This window comes from Sorex fumeus, unplaced genomic scaffold, assembly GCF_029834395.1.
Source record: "Sorex fumeus unplaced genomic scaffold, SorFum_2.1 ptg000063l, whole genome shotgun sequence".
Lineage (NCBI taxonomy): Eukaryota > Metazoa > Chordata > Mammalia > Eulipotyphla > Soricidae > Sorex > Sorex fumeus.
Genome location: NW_026606120.1, coordinates 84,395,991 through 84,418,533, shown reverse-complemented (window position 1 = coordinate 84,418,533; position 22,543 = coordinate 84,395,991). Strand labels below are relative to the sequence as shown.

The 22,543-nt window shown below is 39.7% G+C and overlaps 1 protein-coding gene across 1 annotated transcript in view; it reads left to right on the top strand.

Annotated features, from left to right (window-relative positions):
• ABCA9 (ATP binding cassette subfamily A member 9) overlaps positions 1-22,543 on the top strand; it is a 75,889-nt gene that overhangs the window by 5,771 nt on the left and 47,575 nt on the right. The window contains exons 6-17 of the mRNA XM_056127435.1: positions 1,926-2,067; positions 2,382-2,567; positions 3,409-3,556; positions 8,974-9,142; positions 11,562-11,623; positions 12,782-12,892; positions 13,276-13,451; positions 13,840-13,959; positions 14,185-14,323; positions 14,838-14,928; positions 17,428-17,567; positions 20,945-21,064. Coding sequence (XP_055983410.1) covers positions 1,926-2,067; positions 2,382-2,567; positions 3,409-3,556; positions 8,974-9,142; positions 11,562-11,623; positions 12,782-12,892; positions 13,276-13,451; positions 13,840-13,959; positions 14,185-14,323; positions 14,838-14,928; positions 17,428-17,567; positions 20,945-21,064 — 1,604 coding nt within the window. The remainder of the gene's footprint in view (positions 1-1,925; positions 2,068-2,381; positions 2,568-3,408; positions 3,557-8,973; positions 9,143-11,561; positions 11,624-12,781; positions 12,893-13,275; positions 13,452-13,839; positions 13,960-14,184; positions 14,324-14,837; positions 14,929-17,427; positions 17,568-20,944; positions 21,065-22,543) is intronic.

The following is a 22,543-nucleotide window of genomic DNA, read 5'->3' as shown; positions in this document are numbered from 1 at the left end:
TAGGCTGAGTAAATACAATTTTGATATTTCTTTATTTTTTTTACATTCCTCATTGTAAAATTAATTTTATGATAGCTAAAGTAATCTGGCCTCAATAGTGTTCAACTTAGGTATTACACAAAGTTAGATACTCCACCACTACTAGTTCCCAATATCCTCCACCAATGTCCCTATGTTACTTGTACTTCACCTCTTTATTTCATCAGCCCTCCTATACTCCTTGGTAATGTCAATTTTGCAATGCAAGGCCAAGCATTTGTCATCATCTGATACTGTCCATGGTTTCGTTTTGTTTTTATGCCACAGATGAGGAGGATTATTTTGTATTGTCCTCCCTCTGACTTACTTCACTTATGACAAGTGAAGTAAGTTGTACCCACATTGCAACAAACTTGGATATTTCATCATTTATTAAAGCTCCACAATATTTCATTGAGAATATGTTATGCAACTTCTGTATCCATTTTTTCTGTTGTTGAATACTTGGGTTGTTTCCAGATCTTGGCTCTTTTACTGAACACTGCGGCATATGGTCCCCTGAGCCCCACCAAGAATGATACTTGAGCACAGAGCAGGAGTAAGCCCTGAGCATTGCTAATTGAGGCCCCCACAAAACCATAAATAAATTAGTTGCTAATACAGTGTCTTAAAAAGCACACACACATAAAACGCACACGTGTAAATACATGCACATCTATATATAATGAATAAGGATTAAAAAAGATCAAGGGAGGGGGTGTCCCACTAAGAAAGAGTTGTGCTAGTCTATTTGTGTAGCATTTGAATGGCATGAAGGAAAGGTTTGTAGAAAGCAGACATGGGCCATTTCAGACTAACAAAGATCTTTTGAGAAAAGAGAATGATTGCAATTAGGCAAGACTCCCAAAACATGATAGCAGTTTCTACTTGGAATAAAAGAAACTTCAGTGTTCATTGTGGGCTCATTTATACACCAGTTGCTACATTTAAATTCATGTTATTTAATTCTCATTAAGTTTTAGTAGAGGGTAAGCTAGTTTAAGTTCTCCTGGTTACAAAGTAGAGAAAACCACCTCAGATCTGCATAACTTAATAGTTTATTTTTCTCCCTTATAAAGAAATTTCTTGGCATTGAGAGTAAGAAAAATTGATCTTTGTATCTCCATATTTGTATCTGTGTTTTAAGCCTCTGTGTGTTTATCTCTCTATATACCTAATCTTAAATTTTCTATACTGGGGTTGGCAACCTATAACACTTTTGTGTATAACCTGCAAACTTAAAACGCATCTTTCATTTGCTAATGCTTCAACAAAAAGCCCAAAAAACTATCTTTGGCATGCAGAAATGTATATGAAGTTAGAATTTCAATACCTATAAATAAATTTTTCTACAACCATCATTTGTAACAGTTTTTGTGCTACAAAGCCAATATTGGGTGTTCACAACAGACAGATGTAACAACCAAATCTAAAATATTTATTTTCTGGCATGTTAAAAAAAAATTTCCCTGACACTTGTATCAGCATGATTTTTAATCCACAATGTTGATTACAATTATTTTAATTGTAAAAAAGTAGAGGAAGTCCAGAACTGTCATGGGTGCCTTCCTTGAAATCTGATCTAATTATTCTCATTTTATCATTCTATCAATCAGACTCATTCTTTGGTATTTTACAACTAGCCACCTTTCTTACCTTGCTTGTCTGTTTATTGCCCTCCTTCACCCATGAAGTAGGGAAGGGAAGTTTTTTTTTTATTTAACAATATTTAATAGATTCAGTTTGCTATTTTAGGCAGAGACATTTGTTGATTTAATAGCTATTCCATTCCCTTTGCTCTTGGTATATGAGAAGATCTTTGGTATATTTACAGATCTTTGAGGAATGAATAAATGAATATAATGATGAAGTGATGGCTCAGTGATGATGGTTTGTCTCTGTACCAGGTTCTCCTGGGGGTTGATGTATGCTGGCTTCATCTGTATCATGGCCACTTTGATGGCGCTTGTTGTAAAATCTGCCCACGTGGTTGTTCTGACTGGCTTCGTGGTAGTCTTCATCCTTTTTCTCCTCTATGGGCTGTCTTTGGTGAGTTGGTGAATTAAATATCAATCTTCCCCCCACCCTCTCTATCTCTCTCTCTCTGCTTTTCTGTCTCCTTCTTTCAATTCTTTCTCTATTTTCCAGTTATTTTAAGGAGAAACCTACCAACCTTTTCTCACTAATTCCAGTCATTCATTTTCTGCTGTTTATGCTATTTGAGCATTTTCATGAGATAGTATCTAAGGATGAAATTAACTCAGATGAATGAACTATTCATTTATTCCACAATATTCCTTTTTAAATCATACTGAAGACTCTCATAGAATTATACACTCATAGAAGTTTTTCTCTCCTTTCAGATAACTTTAGCTTTCCTGATGAGTGTGTTGGTAAAGAAGCCTTTCCTCACGGGGCTGGTGGTTTTTCTCCTAACTGTCTTTTGGGGAACTCTGGGATTCACAGCGTTATACAGACACCTCCCTGCTTTTTGGGAATGGACCTTATGTCTTCTCAGCCCCTTTGCTTTCACTTCTGGAATGGCACAGGTAAGTGTGGATGTGACTATTTCACTTTTGCATCACATTTGCCTCTAAGTAATTCATGTAATAGTTCCAAACATCCAATTCCATATTTATGTTTCTAAATTTGTAAAAGGCTTGGAGAGGTTTAACTTTTGTCCCGCAGGTAATTTCAGAAAATTTAATTCTAGTGACGATATAAAAAATATTAAATGCTGCTAAACAGCTGTGTTGCATATTGTATTTGGACCCACTACTTGAATGCTATCTTCCCTCCATATATTCACTCTTAAATACAATCCCTTGCCTAAAAACGTTTTCCTTTTCCTCACCCTAAATTCAATGGAATACTATTTACTGCTCTGCTAAAATCTAATCTTATCTGAGTTTTATAGCACAGTGGTAGGGTGTTCGCCTTACAAGCGGCCAACATGGCCGACCTGAGTTCGATTCCTCCGTCCCTCTTGGAGAGCCCGGCAAGCTACCGAGAGTATTCGATATGCCAGACACAGTAACAACAAAGTCTCCAATGGAGACGTTACTGGGCCCGCTCAAACAAATCGACGATCAACGGGAGGGCCTTTACTTTTACCTTTTACCTTATTCCACCTGGAGGACTTGCAGCTGCTGCCTGAGAATCTTAATGTTTAAACCCACTTCCACTAATCCCCCAAATTTCCTTAGTAGTAGATAATTTTGTTGCTTTGTTTACCAATAGATTAAAAATCTGTACAGATAATAATTCTGTTTCATTTACCCTTTCAATCCTAGTGTCTACTAGATGCAAAAATAAATAATTTACAAATATTTAAATTAATGCTCTTTTTAGCCTTTTTTAAGTCCAATATCTGTATCTTTTTATTTCCAGCTGATACACTTGGACTATGATGTGAATTCTAATGAGCATTTGGATCCTTCTAGCAACCCATATTTAATAATAGCTACTCTCTTCATGTTGATTTTTGATTCTCTTCTCTACTTGGTCCTGGCATTATACTTTGACAAAATTTTGCCCAGTAAGTAGTGACCCAATTTCATTCATTCCATTTCTTTAAAATAATAGCCTACAATGTATTACGTTTAAATTAGCAAGCATATTTCTTCAAATTTTCTGAACTATGCCTTGTGGGATTCTGTGTTTATAGAATTGCTTTCTAAGATCATGTTCTACCCTCATGCTTTTGATGATTTCCTTTTATTTATTTATTTATTTATTGATAATTTTATTTTATTTTTTGGAAAGAATTTTGTTGTTTTTGTTTTGGGGCCACACTCTGAAGTGCTCAGAGCTTAGTCCTGGCTTTACACTCAGGCACTCCTGGAGGTGCTCAGGGAACCATATGGCATTCTGGGGATTGAACTCAGCTTGGCCACATGCCAGGCATATGCCCTATCAGCTGTACTGTCTCTCTGGCCCCGATGGTTTCCTTTTAAATAGAGATACTTGTAGAAGACTCCACTATCAGTGCTTGCACAAGAACTAGATGAAGAATGCTGGGGCCTGACACTGGGTTTTAGAAATTTCTAAATGCGAGGTCGACGTGAACGTTTCTTGTTCAAATTTTTACTTTGCTCTCCTCTCACAACTTCAAGTAAAGTTTCTGCCTGTGACTCTCTTTCCACGTGGGCTTCCCACAGTCAACTCCCCCTCTTGGACTCCTTGTCATTCCCCCTATGTGAATCCTACAAGGTTCAGACTCCAATCCACCTCCTAGGTGAAAGGAAACAATTCTCAGCTTTGAACTCACCTTGCTGGCCCCATGATTCAAACCAGGACTTGCACTGATACACTTTCATTCCTGCTCAAGCATAGGTGGTTCAGGATTGACTTTTCTTCCTGTGATTGGGACATAATTGCACCCTAGTAAGAAAGTAGACCCTGGCCCATGACTGCATGTTGCACTATATGGAGTGGATATAATCCTTTGGCTCATGAATGCATCGCATACTAAGCTAACCCCTTCTGGTTTTATATGTTTATTGGAGTCCTACTTGTTTTTCCCAATGGACTTGTTTAAGTCTGAAGATTTGTATTGCATTGTGATCATGTGAGCATGTTTGTTTGTGTCTGAATTGCTGCAAATAAGCTCCCTGGTAACATCTCTGATAACATTTATGGCACCTATTATCATAAATAAGAATGATGGAGGGGGCTGGGGCAGAGATAGTACAGAAGTTAAGACTTTTGCCTTGTAACAAAATTTGTAAGTCTACAACTGTACCTCATTCTGTCTCACTAATAAAAATTTTTTAAAAAGACTTTTGCCTTGTATACAACCAATCCTGGCACCACACTTGGTCCCCTGAGCACTGTCAGGAGTAATCTCTAAGTACAGAGCTAGGAGTAGGCTCTAACCACAGCACCCCCTCCCAAATAAACAAAATAAGAATAATAGGAAGTCAAATAATTCAACTCAGGTCCTCCTCTCACTCTCTCTTTTACCCTCAAAAATAATTCTCTCTATGAATAAGGATACATTTTAAGATGAATGCAATAAATGTAAGGTTAAGAAGTTCATGCCAGGACCTGAGCAATAGCGACAATAGAGGATAGGGCACTTGCCTTGCACACAGCAGACCCAGGTTTAATTCCAGGCATCCTATATGGTCTCCTGAGCTTGCCAGGTATAATTCCTGAGTACAAAGCCAGGAGTAACCCCTGAGAACCTCCAGTATGGCTAAAGACAAACCAAAAAAAAAAAATAAACCAGGATGTTTAGTTATTCAGGATGCGGTGGTTTTGCATTGCTAACACATCTTTAAAATTAAGGTGAAGGCTGGAAAGATAGTGCAAGGGTTAAGACATTTGGCTTACGTCCTGCCAGCCCTGGGTTGGTCCTTGGCATCACATGTGGTACCTCTGAGCAAGCCAGGGGTCACTCTTGAGCACACGACCAGTAATAGATTCCTGAACCCCTGAGCACTGGTTGAGGTCCTCAAACCCAATGAAGAAATAAAACAGAAAAATAAAATAAAACATGAACCTTGAGAGCTTGTTTGAAGGTTCTAGCAGGAAGTGCAGTTACTTGTATACCCTCAAACTAGGAATGTGTCTCTCTTCTTCCACTGAACACAGAGTCTAGCTTTGGAAAAGATGAACAAGGAATAATGAGTGTGCAAAGGGGACCCCGACCCTAACCCTGACCCTGGGTCAACAGTCAGATGAACCAAATATGGCAATCCAGGGAGTGACATATCACCATAGGATTGCAAGAGATTATTGCAGGCAATTAATGAGGCAATAAATGAACTGTTACTAGAATTTTAAGGAAACATGAATATCAAAAGAGGTTTTATAAAGAAGGGACCACAGTGTAGGTACTGCTTTACAAATGGGCCAGAAATTCTTTTATTTTTCCTGGGCTGTGGCTTAGAGAGTTTGAGAATTTTCCTGGGGCAGGCTTTGTAATCGAGAAGGTCCCTCTCCACTGGAGTTCCTTGAGGTCAGCCAATTGAGAGACAAGGTGATGGATGAGCTAGGAAAGAGCTTTCTTAGCAACAAGCCTGCAGACTTGTGGGCTCATGTGATAGAGACCCATTCTGCCAGCACTAGCCCCCACAGCAGTTTATACAGGAAAAAACAGCGAAGCACATTTCTGAGACAGGACATGCTGAAATCTGTTGGGGGTCAGGATGGCAGATAGGGTTTGTCAGGGCCTGGTCTTCTGGTATCTGTTATCTTGTGGTTCCCAGGATTTAGACCTGCAAATCTGAAAGGAAGATCTCTTATGAGTGGGTCCCTTCATTGTCTCTAGTTCTTTCCCCTTTTGTCCATGAAGAAATTCTTCTGCGGTCTACATGCTGGTTTCCTTCTTTGGGTGTTTGGAAGGACAGGACAGAAGAGACAGAATATTCTTTTTTTTTTTTTTGCTTTTTGGGTCACACCCAGTGATGTGCAAGGGTTACTCCTGGCTCTGCACTCAGAAATCACTCCTGGTGGTGCTCAGGAGACCGTATGGGATGCTGGGACTCAAACCAAGGTCAGCCACGTGCAAGGCAAACACCCTACCTACTGTGCTATCACTTCAGCTCTGAGATAGAACATTTTTCATACTTAAGCTAGGTCAGCCTGTGCCTGTCCCTATCACCCTCTGCCCCTCCCTTAGGAGTTGACAACTCATCCCACCTCTTAATTCCTTTGTGCTGGCTTCAGTTTTAGAAGAAGTTCAATGTCATTCATGAGCACTCCTAAACAGAAGCTCTGAGAAGAGGCATCTCTCTTGAGTTCAGTAAGAGGAAATGATTCCAGAAAACCCAGATCTGTTTTAAGAAAAACAGTTAGACAAAGCAACAAACAGGATATATCTGAATTTCATAAAAATGAAAGTCCTTATCTTATCCTTAAAAAGAAGAAGGAGACACAGATGGCTATTAGGCTGCTCTGTATTGTTGGTAGTGGGGTTTTTTTGAAGGGGAAGAAACACTCTTGATAGTGCTCAGGCCTTTCTCCTGGCTCTGCACTCAGGGATGAATCCTGGTGGGACTCAGGGGACACTCTAAGTTGCTGAGGATTGGTCTGGGTTGGTTGCATATAAAGACAAGCACCTTCTCCATTGCTATCTCTCCAGCCCTGCATGGTATTTTAACAAAATTCAATATATCATTGTAACTGAAAGCATCCGACGTTATGTATGGTTACAGCTGAGGCATGTTCAAGCAGCACTTTAAACAATTATTATGAAGAGTCATATTGAGGACAATGGCAATCATTTAGCAATGACAGTACAACACCCAGAGGAGGGTTGAAGTGAGTCAAGTATGGTGAACTAAAGAGTACATTTTGAATTAGATTTAAGTGACTTGTTGATCTCTGAGGACTCCAGGCTTGAGAAAATATCACCCACATTTGACATCATATCTCTTTCTTTTTTTTTTTTTAATTTTTTTTATAATTTATTTATTTATTGAATCACTGTGGGAAAAGTTACAGAGCTTTCGGGTTTAGGTCTCAGTCATGTAGATACCAAACACATTTCCCTTTACCAATACTCATTTTTAACCCCGAACCCCAATAGACCCCTACCTCCCACCCCTCCCAATTCTTTGTGAGGCAGATGAGTTCTAGTTAATACTCTATCTACTTTGACTAGATAGATTATTTCGATAGAAGATGCACAATTATTGTTTAGAGTTTACGACCCCCCCCCCAATCAGACATGCTGAAACAGCGTTGTGAAATGATTTGCTTTCTACAACTTGGTTTAAGAATAAAATGATGTTGCGGCCGCGCAGTTTTGAATTTCTGCTACTTTACTTATTGACCCTGGAAGAATTTCTATTAAAAGTTAGCTAGTTAAGAGATTAGTTTCTGTGCCCTGGAGTCGTGGCCGTGCCGGAGAGCCGCTCGTGGGGGGCAGCTGGCGACCTCGGTGGGGCGTGGGGGACGGCCCACAAAGCCCCCCTTCCCATGAGGTCCCCGCCGCTCCCCCGAGTCCGGCTCAAACCCGCTTTCCACAAGGCTCCCGTGCGGCCGCCATCTTTCTTTCCAGAGAGGAGCGGGCGGGCCGGTCAACGCCCTTCCCCCTCCGGGCATTCTTGGTGGCGCGGATCAACACAAGTCCATTTGCTTTTCTGCTCCAAGCGGCTGGTTCTCTGTGCTAAGTCCTTGTGCCTCCGGGGCCGTGGCCGTGCCGGAGAGCCGCTCGTGGGGGGCAGCTGGCGACCTCGGTGGGGCGTGGGGGACGGCCCACAAAGCCCCCCTTCCCATGAGGTCCCCGCCGCTCCCCCGAGTCCGGCTCAAACCCGCTTTCCACAAGGCTCCCGTGCGGCCGCCATCTTTCTTTCCAGAGAGGAGCGGGCGGGCCGGTCAACGCCCTTCCCCCTCCAGGCAGGCTTGGTGGCGCGGATCAACACAAGTCCATTTGCTTTTCTGCTCCAAGCGGCTGGTTCTCTGTGCTAAGTCCTTGTGCCTCCGGGGTCGTGGCCGTGCCGGAGAGCCGCTCGTGGGGGGCAGCTGGCGACCTCGGTGGGGCGTGGGGGACGGCCCACAAAGCCCCCCTTCCCATGAGGTCCCCGCCGCTCCCCCGAGTCCGGCTCAAACCCGCTTTCCACAAGGCTCCCGTGCGGCCGCCATCTTTCTTTCATATCTCTTTCTTAACATAGCCAGCAACTCTAGGAAATGATTTAAGTATCAGGACAAACTAAAGTTAAGATTGTCCTTAATGTCAGCTTTTCTTTCCTCCTACACTATCTCACTCTGTTTTGATTTAGGTGAAAGTGCTTCCTGTGTCTCATTAAAAAAATAATAAAGAATTTTTGCTTCCCAGTTATAGTTCATTTGTCCCATCTTTTTGCAGATACCAAGAGCATATGGAGGCAATAATACCTAAGTTATCATGAGTGATCATATGTGTTCATGTTTATATCAAATGGGGTGCATTGACCTCTTCTGTCGGGTGCTGACTGATTCAGGGTTTGTCTCCTATTCCTATAGCTGAATATGGACGGCAACAGTCCCCCTGGTTTTTTCTGAAGTCTTCATTTTGGTTTCAGCACCAAAGAGTTGATCACATGGTCCTTGAGAATGAAACAGATTCAGATTCCGCATCTAATGACTCTTTTGAACCAGTGTCTCCAGAATTCCATGGAAAAGAGGCCATCAGGTAACAAATAAGTTTCACTGAGGATCAAAGGGAGAACAGTATGAGACCAGAGATGGAAAAGACAAAACACAGATGGGACAAAGATTTGTCCCTTTGTACTTACCTACAGCTGGACCACTATATTCATTGCTAATCTTACTTTTCTTTCTTGGGGGTTGGAGGAGAGGTCACATCCAGTGATGATCAGAGGTTACTCCTGGCTCTGCACTCAGGAATTACTCCTGACAGTGCTCGGGAGATCATATGGGATGCTGAGAATTGAACCCAGGTCACCTGTATGCAAGGCAAATACCCTGCCTGCTGTACTATCACTCAATCCAGCTAATTGGACTTTGTTTTTTAGTTTGAAGGATAGCAACAAGAATCAGGCAATGTTTTTACTTTTTTGTTTTCCTCACTTTCTTTTTCTCCTCTTTCTGCTTTTATCTCTTTCTTTGCCTGTTTCTTTTAAAGCCTAGACACTACCTATGTCTTTCATTACTTTCATCCTACTTTCTCTGACTCTTCCTCACCAATAAGATGAGAAAGAAGAACTAGGATACAGAAAATAGAAGAATGTACATCATGGAGGTGGGAAAGAAATGTGAGAAGTTTGGAGTACTCATACTAAGCTTAACTTCCCTCTTAGATGAAGTATATGTTTTGTTCTGTTTACTGTTTTCTTCCCAAGCAAGAGTTCCTAAGTTCCCTAGATCTTTCTTCCAATTTTGTTTATCAGTGATTCACCCATTTTTTTATAGTTCTCAACAAAACTTTCTTATCCACCTATTCCATTCATCCATTTTAACCTAAACTCTGAATATTTAGCTTCTAATACTCCAAGTTCAAATAAATAGACACAAATGAATAGAACTCTCTCCTTCCTCATGCATTAACACTGGATTCTCAAGAACTGGGATCTCCCTCTGAGTGGAAAGTCTAAACTCTAGGTCCCTTCCGGTGGTAAAGCCAGAATTAGATGCTGAATAAGAAGCTTACTGGAAGCCTTAAATATTCAAAGACACATTTTAATTTGCCTATAAGGCAAGAAGGAAGATAATGAATGCTTGTGAACTATAGATAACAAGATTAATCCTTGGAAAATAATTCCCAGCAACAGATGGAACAGAGAGTCTCCCATATTTGATGATTGGAATAGTGTAAAAAGTTTGCCTAGGGACTGGAAATGCCATACTGACTGCTACGTTCATTCTTGCTAACTACTCAGCATTTAACAGACCACTGCAAAATTCTTAAGCTCTGGGTCATTCCATCCCAGAGACCAACCCAACTGGGCTCCTCATTGCCTAACTGTCAAAAAGGCAAAAGAACATGTCAAATTAAACACATTTTAGGTTTCAGGAGAATCATGGAAACAGCACAGCCATTGCTGTGCATATGCCCAAATCTGGTTTGATATCCAACACCATATGATCTGCATCCCCCCAAGTATCACTACGTAAAGTGTTGGTTGTTCCCAGCAAGTGCAGGATGTGCTCAAGCACCCCTTAAGCACCATCAGGGTGGCCTTAGTGATCTCAGTCCTATAAGGTTGGAGCAGCATCTCATCCTCAATCCCTCAGATTGATTAGCCAGGCCTGGTTGGTGGAGAATTCTTAGGAGTGACCTCTAAGTCAAGTAGAAGGCCCATCATACCAGGCACCTTGATCCTGATCTTGCCTTTCCAGCCTCTAGAACATTGAGAAACATGCATGTCTGCTATTTAAATCACATAATTGGATGATATTTGTTACAACACCCTTCACTGGCTGATACAAGTCACCTGCTGATTTATGTTAAGGATATAAAGAAGACAAAAAGAAGAACATGAACTAAATACAGGAACTGGCTCAAGATAAATCTTCAAGATATTTCATATTTTTTCCTCTGCAGTCATTATGCCTTGTTTTTCTCTTTCTTTTCAGTCTTTGGATATTCATAGGATTCCAAGCTCTTTTATTTATCTTCACTTATTTCTCCTACAAATCTAGCTGAGTAACTCTAGGAACCTCATTTAACTACTGAGGAACTTGACCAATGAGTTGAGTCCATAGAATTTGCAAGGGCTAATCAAGAGCTCTGTAGGGACTTGACACAGGATAGGCAGACTCAACCCTCCTGATATTTCTGGAAGATTGATCTGCTTCTCTTCTTTTTTCCCTCCTGGTAGTCCCAAAGACTATTAAATCTCAAGATTTCCCTTACACAATCCTTTGTCTACACTCTCAGTTTTCTATTTCCATGTACTGGCTGCTGTCTCCAGTGTGTCTGTGATCAGGAATGCTTTTAAGGACAAGATACCCTGTATGTTCTTTAGTCACCTGGGTCAACACAAAAGAAAGACCTCCAGATCATCTCACTACGCCAAACTCTTGATACATCAATCCTGTCTATCTCCACAATTCCCTCAAAAGCATTTTCATCCCTTTCTTTTTTTCAGAATAAAAAATCTTAAGAAAGAATATGAAAAGGGAAAGCATGAAAAAGTAGAAGCTTTGAAAGGTAAGTCCAACCAACCCCCCCTCAACACACACTACCAGAACCTCCACCAAAAAAATAACCATATCAGCTTTAGCTATTTGATGTTGTGACTATGCATCTCTGTTAACATCCTGGTAGGGGTTAAGAACAAACTTTTGGAACCCAAGAGTTAGTTAAAGTTGGTTAGAGTTAGTAAAGTGCTTGGCTTGCATGTGACCAACAGCAGTTCAGTTCCCAGAACCACATGGCCCCTGAGCATCGCCAAGAACAAGTCTAGGGAACAGGTCCAGAATTGGCTTTCTAAATACTGCCACTGGCAGGTCCCCCAATCCCCAACCCTGAAAACAACAACAACAAAATCCAAAAAAATCACAAAACTTCATATATCACAACCCTTCTTTATCGGAGCATATTGTTTCCTTCCAAGCAAATTTAAACCCTGTAACAATTATAGAAAGTCAGGAAAGGTCGGAATGATAGTACAGAGGTAGGGTGTTTGCCTTGCATGTAGATCAAATCACATATGGCTCCCTAAGCCCACCAGGAGTGATCCCAGAGAGCAGAGTCAGGAGTAAGTTTTGATTATTGTCAGGTGTGACCCCACCCACCAAGGAAAAGTCAGGTAATGCTACTAATATATGATGGGTTTGAATAAAACCTGATAGTCTCAATTTTCAACTCATCCCATTCTCTGCTTCTGAAATCAACTTTATTAGTCAGCTTAGCTGTAATGGCAAAATTTTCTTTTATCCAAAAAATTATTAATTCCATAATAATGGATCAGGATAATAGGATAATATTGTAGATAGAAAATGATATCCCAAGAAAGAATATTTATCTGTCTGTTATTTGGCTATTGTTGCAGTGTTTGGGATCAAAACCAACAGAGCAAGGAATATCATTCTGTGGGTACAATGTTTGGGTTTCAGGGTATGAACTCAGAGGCTCACAAATGCAAGGCACAGACTCCTCCCTGTGCCACTTTTCTAGTCTGAGAAGAGACCATTTTAAAATGAAGAATCCAGGGCAAACTTTTATTTTGACTATTGCAGACAGGAAAATGGCTCAGAAGAGAAAGGAAAGAAACTATGTAGGTATTTGTTTGCTGCAGCTAGAGAAATATACACATACAATAAGAGAGAATAAAAATTTTCATAGAATTCTTTTGAAATAATTCAGGTCTGATATTGGACATATATGAAGGCCAGATCACAGCCCTGCTTGGTCATAGTGGGGCTGGGAAAACGACCCTGTTGAACACGCTCAGTGGACTCTCAGTTCCAACCTCAGGTGAGGAGACCATGAACCAGTGATAAAACATAGGCCAATGAATTAATTGTGCATTTTGTGAGTTAATTAATGTTGTTAATGATTGAGTTATTAATTTCATGAACTACTCATCACAGCACTTCAGAAAAAAGTCTAAGCAATCGCTTTAAGTTGACTAACCTTCTGTTTCTTTAAGAAAATTCTTGTGGGTTAAAAATTTCACAACAAGGCTTGCTAATTGGTACTCCAATAGAATCAAATGTCTCATCAACATTAAGTTATTAATTAGTCAATCAGGATAAGCTTTTTAAAATACTCCGTGATATTCAGGAATTGTTTTCTATTTTGGAGTCTCTTGCATAACGCTTGGCACATTATCCTGATGCTAATTCTCTACCTTATAGGTTCGGTCACGATCTATAATAACAAGCTTTCCGAAAAGTCTGACTTAGCAGCTGTCAGCAAGCTCACTGGTGTTTGTCCACAATCCAATGTGCAATTCGGCTTCCTCACAGTGAGGGAAAATCTCAGGCTGTTTGCTAAAATCAAAGGGATTCAACCCCATGAAGTGGAGCAAGAGGTAGTAAAATCTGCCAGATACCACTCACATTTTCCTCATGAAAATGCTCCCTAGCTGGTGTTTCTCAACCATTTTCTGATATTACTTCTTTCCAACCTTCTTTTCTTCATGTGGCTCCCACTAGTTAGGACCCTATTCTCATTCTGTGATCCCTCACTTATGCAATTTTCATCAATGACCCCCTTGGGAAATCCTAGGGTCCAACAGGGGACCATAAGGTCTGCTGTTGAGAAATGATGACCTAGAACATTGTAAATGTATCTATGCTACTTAGACCAAGTTCAACACCTAAAGGGGAAAAAGTCCTATTAATCAGGAACAGCAAGATAATAATGTTTTTAAAACAAAAGTTCTGTGTTTTGAACAAAATGTTTTTTTATCTGGTCAGGTACAGCAAGTGTTACGGGACTTAGAGATGGAAAATATCCAAGACATTCTTGCTCAAAATTTAAGTGGTGGACAAAAAAGAAAATTAACATTTGGGATTGCCATTTTAGGAGATCCTCAGGTAAGCTGAGTTAAAAAGTCTTTGTAAAGCAAAATTTTGAACCATAAATCTATTTTATTCCATTGAACTTAATTTTTAAGTTAAAAAATAAATGTAAAAGAACTCTGGAAGTGGAACATTTAGTACTTAGCAAGTTCTTTCAAATGCTTTTTACTGGTATCTAACTTTTAAAAACTATCTTGCAGCAAAGGAGAAAGTGATTTTATGTGTTTTTCCACTGCACAGGTTTTACTATTGGATGAACCAACTGCTGGATCCGATCCACTTTCAAGGCACAGAGTATGGAACCTCTTAAAAGAGAGAAAGGCAAACAGAGTCATTCTCTTCAGTACCCAGTTCATGGATGAGGCTGACATCCTGGCTGGTGATTCTTGGTTTTCTTTCATATAACTTTGGGAGCAATTAGGGACATGTGTAGAATGTCTATAGAAACATCTGATATAGGGGCTATGTATCTACCATGAGCCATGATGGCAATTGCTCTCTTCAATTGAAGTGTCTACATCCAAGAGTAGAACCGCTCATCAGTTGTAAAGTAAATAGCATAATATCATAGGAATACTTTGTTCTGATCCATTGCATAACTTTTTATTGGTTATAAAACATGTGGGATACACTCAAGGTTGTGTTATCTCTTCTGATGAACATCAGTTGGATTGAAACACACTTTGAAGGGTATAATTTTTCTAAGTATGTTAGAGAACAAACGAATGCATTGTTTCAGTTGTTGGATGGGAAAAGAAGTGACTTACACGTGACAAGAATTAGAATGTCTATTTTATCGGATCATGCTCTTAAAACAAATTATCAAATAATAAATGTTTTCTTTTGTAATTGTAAAAGAACAAATCCCTAATTTTATTTATTTTTCTAATTAGACAGGAAGGTATTTATATCTAATGGAAAGCTGAAGTGTGCAGGTTCTTCTCTATTCCTGAAGAAGAAATGGGGCATTGGCTACCACTTAAGGTACAGTCCTTGTTGTTGCAAACAGACAGGAACTATGTATTTTAGTACATTGCAAGAGAACTATTAGGACTCTTTCACACTGCTCTCTTAGCTAGAATGAAGGATATTCTATTTCAATTTGATATATGAAGGAAGTAAGGTTACCATTAAACTAACTTCCAATAAAAGTTTTGGAAAATATTTAAAAAGTACTTTGTCTGCTAATATTCTAACCCTCTGGTCTAATTGTTGTTTATTTTTGTGTGTTATGAAAATTTCATATAATTATACTCATTATGCAAAATAACTCTAATACAATGGTATTGTTAGCTTCCTGTGACATGTCAGAGTTTTAGTCATGTGCCCAATTCCTCATCCTTTGTTTGTGGTAAGGTCTAAATCAAAAGGACCTGTGTGATGTGACTGGTTCTTTTTCTTGCTCACAAAAAAATATTAATATTTGTCGAAAAATAATTCATTTCAACCCCAGAGGTTAAATGGATGCCCTCATCATTTACTCTGCATGTTTAGCCTGATCTGCAATGTGCCACTATTGTTTGGTACAGCCTATGCAAACTGAGACCTCCAACTAAAACAAACCATTTGCTATAGAAACATCTGATATAATGGCTATGTATCTACCATGTTCTCATACCTGTTGCATAATCTAGTGTTTTCTGTTTAGGATAAGACAACGTTTGACACAACCTCTCCCCACCCTTTAAATAATGTTCAAATCACAACCCTTCCTGAAAGGTCTTTTCTGAATATTTTCTCCTCACTAATTATTCTCTTCTCTGGAACTCTGCAAGCACTATTTTAACTTGTAGCCTTGGGAAACTTAATTAACTTAGACTGTCAATATTTTGATTTATAAATCAAATCTTATAATGCCTCTATAGCTGGAAATATTGAACAAATGAGTACACAGGGCAGGGCACAAAGGGTAACTGGTTTAATTCAATTTTCTTCTCCCTACTATTTTATTTCCATTAGGTTTCCAGTCCATTTGGAAAAGGAGCTCTAGTCTCTTTTTGGCATCATGAATGACGCTCAGCTCAGGGTTTGTAAACAAAGAGTAGTATTTTCTATAGTTAGATTTTTAGGTTTATGTTCCAAGCATCAACTATGAGTCCCTCATTATTCCATCCATTCGCAAAGTTCAGTGGATATGACAGATAATAAGACTGCCGCTCCTGAAGTATCATTAATGTTCTCATCAGGAAGACAGGGAAGCTCAGAGTTGAATAAATTTTGGATTTAAAAAATATAGATGAAGGTTGGATGAGAGAGCTGCAGTTTGATTGCATACTCAGCTCAGGTCTGATCCCTGGCACCACAGGGTCCCCCAAACATTGCTGGATGCAGCCCTGAAGAGCTTGCAAGATATACCCCTCTGGAGGCCTTTGACACTGAGGTTGGGTGGCCTTGAAACCACCTGGCACTGCATCCTTTAGTGCCTGGCACTGCATCCTTACATTGAAACACTGGTTGATTGGCCAAAGTTGCGGGTGGGCCTCCACAATGGAGAACTGTCTGGGAGGGCCCCATCGCCTGAGAACTGCTTGGGCGGTCTCCCTTCCCCGCAAAAGATAAAGTCATCTAACATCTGTTTTAACATTATTTAGTGCAAGGCTACATACTTAATTTTATTCTGTCCTTCAAAATTTATTTGAGAGCTGAGCATTCTTTCATTTTAAAAATTAGTAGCTGATGTTCAGCTGACAATAAGTCTGGGTGTTGGAAGCTGAGTCACTGTGAAAATAGGACCTTAATGTCTGTATCAAATTACCACTGTTATTTTTTGTTTGTTTGTTTTGAACCATGATAAAAGCCTCAGTTCTTGCAGAACTCATAATGTAGTGCAAAGAAAATTCAAAGTTGGGCTTTTTTCTTATGACCATTTTCATTGAGGTCTTATGATTTATAAGTGTTAATTAGACTTTTCATGCATGCATCATTTTCACACTTGAGCCAGCCCCAGAATGCCAGCTCCCTCCACAAGTGTCTCAAGGACCTTCCCAGTTCCTCTTCCCTTGGGAGGTCAGTTCTATAGACAAAAATCGTCAATTCCTGGGGCTGGAGCGATAACATAGCTGGTAGGGTGTTTGCCTTGCACGTGGCCAACTCAGGTTCGAGTCCCAGCATCCCATATGGTCCCCTGAGCACCACCAGGAATAATTCCTGAGTTCATAGCCAGGAGTAACACCTGTGCATTGCCGGGTATGACCCAGAAAGAAAAAAACAAACTTAAATTCCAAGAGCACCATTGGGTGTCCCCTCCACTGTGGCTGACTACTTCTGTCTCCAAATAATGATTCCTAATTCAGCTTTTCTAACTATCTATTACATGACTTCCTTTGCATCTAATAAATGATGCAGGTCTGAGGGTATTGATATTTTAATGTCTTGCTTCTTCCATAAAAGAATACACTGGTTTCTGATCTCATCATATTCATTAGGAGCAAAACCACAGATATTGGTTAAGATTAACTTTAACTTCCTCTTTTTAAAATGTAGTTTGCACCTGAATGAAATGTGTGATCCAGACAACATAACATCACTTGTAAAGCAGCATATCCCAGAGGCCAAATTAACAGAACAAAGTGAAGAAAAGCTTGTCTATATTTTGCCTTTGGAAAGGACAAACAAATTTCCAGGTAACAGAGTGGAGACACATCAGAGTCATTGTTAATCACTGTTAATGATGTCACTAATAATAGTGGTAGGGCTAAGAATGACAGCTGACATTTGTATGCTTGCTAAAAGGCCTTAGATGGAACTGAAAATGATCATCCCCCAAGCATGGCCAAGTAACTCTTATAACCTCTAGAACTGCTGGACCCGAGGGTTGAACTGTCTTGCCCTTGCAGCCAAGCTGAATATTATGAAATGACCCCAGTACCCTCAGAGCACTGTTTGGGAGCAACCTGAAACCCTCTGGCATTAAAATATGAATAAAACACCTGGAATGATGTCTCATTAATAGCAGCTATTGTGTCCAATGACTTTGATGCCTTCAAAATAGGATGTTCTATTAAGAAACAAAAATATAACATTGCACTTAAAATATTACCTCCCATCATTTATGATCCATGTTCATTTTAGATAGGCTAAAATTTGGCGGGAAGTATTTATCTCAGTGAAATAGCAAGAATCTTAGATGCATATGCAGTCTCTTTAAGATTCAGTCACTTATGAAAATGGAAATTTTGACAAAACCATAGAACAATGTGTTGCCTGATTATTTATTATAACATTTAAAAGCACGGCATGGCACAATGTAGAAAAAGATTGATAAATGACCAACACTTAGATACTCTTAAGCCTTTTTAAAAATCACAAGTACAACTCTATTTTCTTTATCTTATATACCATTAGGGTAGAAACTTTTCATTCCTCTCAGCATTTAAAGTGATTTACCTTTTATTTTACTTCAAATTTTTCTCAAACTCCACAAAGATCATTCTAGTAGCTTTAACATTTTTACTTCAAATCGAATGTGGTGGGTCCCCACAGGTGACTTATGTGAGGCGGAGAGGAGAGAGACAGTCATTTTCTCCTGATCCACCTCTGCCAGCCAGGGACCAACTGGGAAGGCTAGGACTGGAAAAGTGTGCAATGAGCCTCAGCAAGGCATGGTCCAGAGCCCCACCAGCCCCACTAGGTGGCTGTCAAGCTACACCTGATATCCACTTGGTCTCTGTATGAGAGTACATCCCCACCACCCAATTTCTCGGAGAGCCATAGACTCAGGCTGCAGAAAGGAACTGCTCTTCGCAGGAAAAGAAGGAAGGAAAAGAAAATCAATCCAAAACCTTATTCATGGATTACAGGTCCTTGACTTCTCATAGAAAATAACTCCAGGAGGAGATGAAGAGTGAAGCAATAACAGATTTTATTTGGAGATTTTTGAGGAAGGGAAAAGAGAGAGGGAGAAAGGGAGGGAGATGAGAGAGAGAGAGAGAGAGAGAGAGAGAGAGAGAGAGAGAGAGAGAGAGAAATACTCAAGAGAGAATGCAGGCTTCTCCAAGGGTGGGTAGCCCTGAATGGCTTTTAAGCCTGGATTTATATGAATAAAATCCTCAAGTTGCCTTGGCGTGGAATGTTTTAGAGTTTTCCTTTAGGTCCTTCTTACGTTCGTTGTCACAGTCTTTGTCTCTGCTGAAGTTATTTTCTGTTGGGAGTAGTCCAACCTCCTCAGAGTCTGCTGCAGTTCTTGCTTGCTATACCTACAAGGTGGGTCTAGACAGCCTTAGGACTACTGGTTTTATTACTTCTTAGAAATTCCATTGCCATGGTGGCTCTTCCCTGATATAGGCAGGCAGCTAGACAGGAAGTCCCCCCCCCATGAATTCCTGGAAAGTAATAAAACCACTCGTTCTAAAGCTGTCAGGACCCACCCTGTGAACTCAGGAACTAAGACTTTTTTTTACCTGGAGCTAGACCAGACCAAAGAAGGCTGAACTCACCCTCCAAGAGAAATCCCACTGGGAAAAAAGGTCAAGAAAAAGAGTTTCCAAAGACCATTCCAACTCTACCATCTTGGCAACTACCCCAGCAACAGACTCTTACCTAGTTATAAACTTCCATGTGGAGCAGCTCTGAAAAAAAACAAGCTATAAAAGCCAACTTGAACAAAGGAATAAGAAGCATATGCTGTCCGACTCCATGTACTGCTTGTGTGTATGTAGCCAAGCATACACGTTGCTTGAGCACATGTGTCACCTGCATTTCACCTCTTGAGATATGTACCGGGCTTTCTCCACCTTTGAGGAAGCCTGCATTTTCTTCCAAGCATGCTATTTTCTCTCCCTTTCTCTCCCTTCCTCAAAAACTAATAAAATCCGCTTTTATTTCACTGCTCATCTACTCCTGAAATTCTTTTCTGTGAGAAAGACAAGGATCCAGAACGCCTGGGTAAGGCCTAGAACTGACTTTCTTTTCCTGCAAAGAGCAATTCGTCACTCCAGCCTGAGCTCACGGCTCCCGGAGAAATCGGGTGGTGGGGATCAACTCCCATGCTATGCAGACCAAGTGGACATCAAGTGTGGCCTGATGGTCACCTAATGGAGCTGGTGGGGTATAGGTGATCAGTGTGGAGAAGGGGTTCATTGCAGACTTTATCAGTCCTAGCTTTCCAGCTGGTCCAGGGTGGAAGACGTGAATCCGGGGAAAATGATGTTTTTCTCCTCTCTGCCTCACATAAGCCACCCTTGGGGGGACCTACTCACTTTAAAGATCTACTAATCCCTCAGAAAGGGGAAAATTCTTCAACACATTGTTATTTCTATAAGCATTATTATTTAAAAATTGTTGTTGTTAAGCTGTCCAATAATTATTCCTAACATGATAGCATGAATCTAGTTTTTTCAAATATTTTCCTTAATTTGTGGGAGTACAAATGAAAACTTTTCTCTCCTATTGGGGCCAGATTGTTGTAACCGTTATAAAGATTGTTAGAAACAACAAACACTGTTTCTCACAATTCTGGAAGCTAGGAGATCCAAGGTCAGATGCCAACACAGTTGGGTTCTGGGGGAAAGTTTGGAGGAGCCAATAACAGAACTTTGTCTTTTTAAATTCTCAACTTGGCAGAGAGCAAAGAGAGTAAATGTTTTGTAACTCTTACAAAGGCATTTATTCTACCCCCATGTCCTCATCTAATACCTCCCAAAGGTCCCACCTCCCCAAACCAACATGATGGGGGGAGATTTCAATGTAGAAACTTTTAGAGAACAAAGTCTATCCTAAATACTTCCCATGACCTAGCAATTTTACTTTAAGACTCAGAAATATTTAACATTCCCCCCCCCAACAGTCCTCCTATGTAGTTTTCTAGGAATAAAAATGCAAATATTCAAAATTTTATACTTATGAAAACTAGTATACTGAATAGATTATTTAGGAATTACCATAATTTTGCTTCTGATAATTCATTTGCCCTATCTTAAGTGCCTTCTATTTTTTAACTCTAGCTATTATCAATCTCATTGCTATTTTTCCTGTTTTGATATATTTTTGTACCTGCTTTTAGACCTTTACAGGGATCTTGATAGATGTTCTAACCAGGGCATTGAGAATTATGGAGTTTCCATGACAACTTTAAATGAAGTGTTCTTGAAATTAGAAGGAAAGTCAGCTATTGATGAATCAGGTAAAAAAATTAAAAATAAAAAGAAACCTACATTTTATTTTTGTGGTATAATTTTTTATTTTGGAAATACATTTTTTAATGATTCACTTCAAACTTTGGAAGATAATAATTTAACCTGATCTTGAGAAAACTGGGTAGAAAATTTATTTCTGGTGCGCCCATCTTTTCTCAATGCTGGTTTTCTATTTGAATTTCTTATTTTGCACCATGCACTGTATAAAAATGTAGAATACATATGTATACAGATTTGATCCTTGAGAGCAAACAACAAATAAATAAGCTAGTAAATCTTGAAAGTAAGTATTATAGAGAGGAGAGAGAATTTGAACGACAATTTTCTTGTCACATGAGGATATTTTTTTCCATTGTCTTTAGGATTATATTGTAGTATAAAAAATATGTTGTCTAATTGCTGTGCCTTGAAAAATATCCACCTTTCCTCTCTAATTGCCCTAACATATGCCTTAGTTTTTTTTGATTTATCGTGTTTACCAAAATTTTTATTTAGCTGGAATATTTAATCCTTCCTTTCATATTTATGTAGATTTGATTCTCTATGCTTAGTATCTTTTTAAAGTTATTACACTGTCACTGTCTTCCCGTTGTTCATCGATTTGCTCGAGCGGGCCCAGTAACATCTCCATTGGAGACTTTGTTGTTACTGTATTTGGCATATCGAATACATCACAGGGAGCTTGCCAGGCTCTGCCGTGCGGGCGAGATACTCTCGGTAGCTTGCTGGGCTCTCCAAGAGGGGCAGAGGAATCGAACTCGGGTCGACCATGTTGGCTGCATGCAAGGCAAACGCCCTACTGCTGTGCTATCACTCCAGCCCAAAGTTATTACAAATACACATATATAGAGCTATTAGCATATATTAAAATGTATATATCTTGGACACTTTTAAGTCTAGACTCATCTATTTCTCTAGGTTTCTCTTCCAAAAGATGTTATTTTTTATCTTATTTCAGTCCTGGCTATATTAAAAAATATTACCTCTAATTTTATGTTTTTGAGGGGATTAAGGAAGAGAGGTTGTAAGAATATACACTAATTTGCTGGAGCGATAGCACAGCAGGCAGAGCATTTGCCTTGCATGCAGCCCAGATGAGCCTGGAAAGCTACCGAGAGTATCTCGCTCACTTGGCAAAGCCTGGCAAGCTATCCATGACCATACCATGGTATTCGATATGCCAAACATTGCAACAGCAAGTCTCACAATGGAGATGTTACTGGGCCCACTCAAACAACTTGATGAACAACCAGAGGATGGTGCTACAGTGCTACAGTCAGAAACACTAAGATTAATAATCTCTTGCAATAAATAGATTTTTCTTTGCTAACTTGGCGTATTTTTCATTGAATTTCTAAGATGAGTAAAGTTTTCTAAATCTGTAAACATAAAGCCCATTTAAAAGAAAATACAAGACAATCATTTTCATTCTTGTAGTTCATCATCTTTCCATTCATTTTAATTTC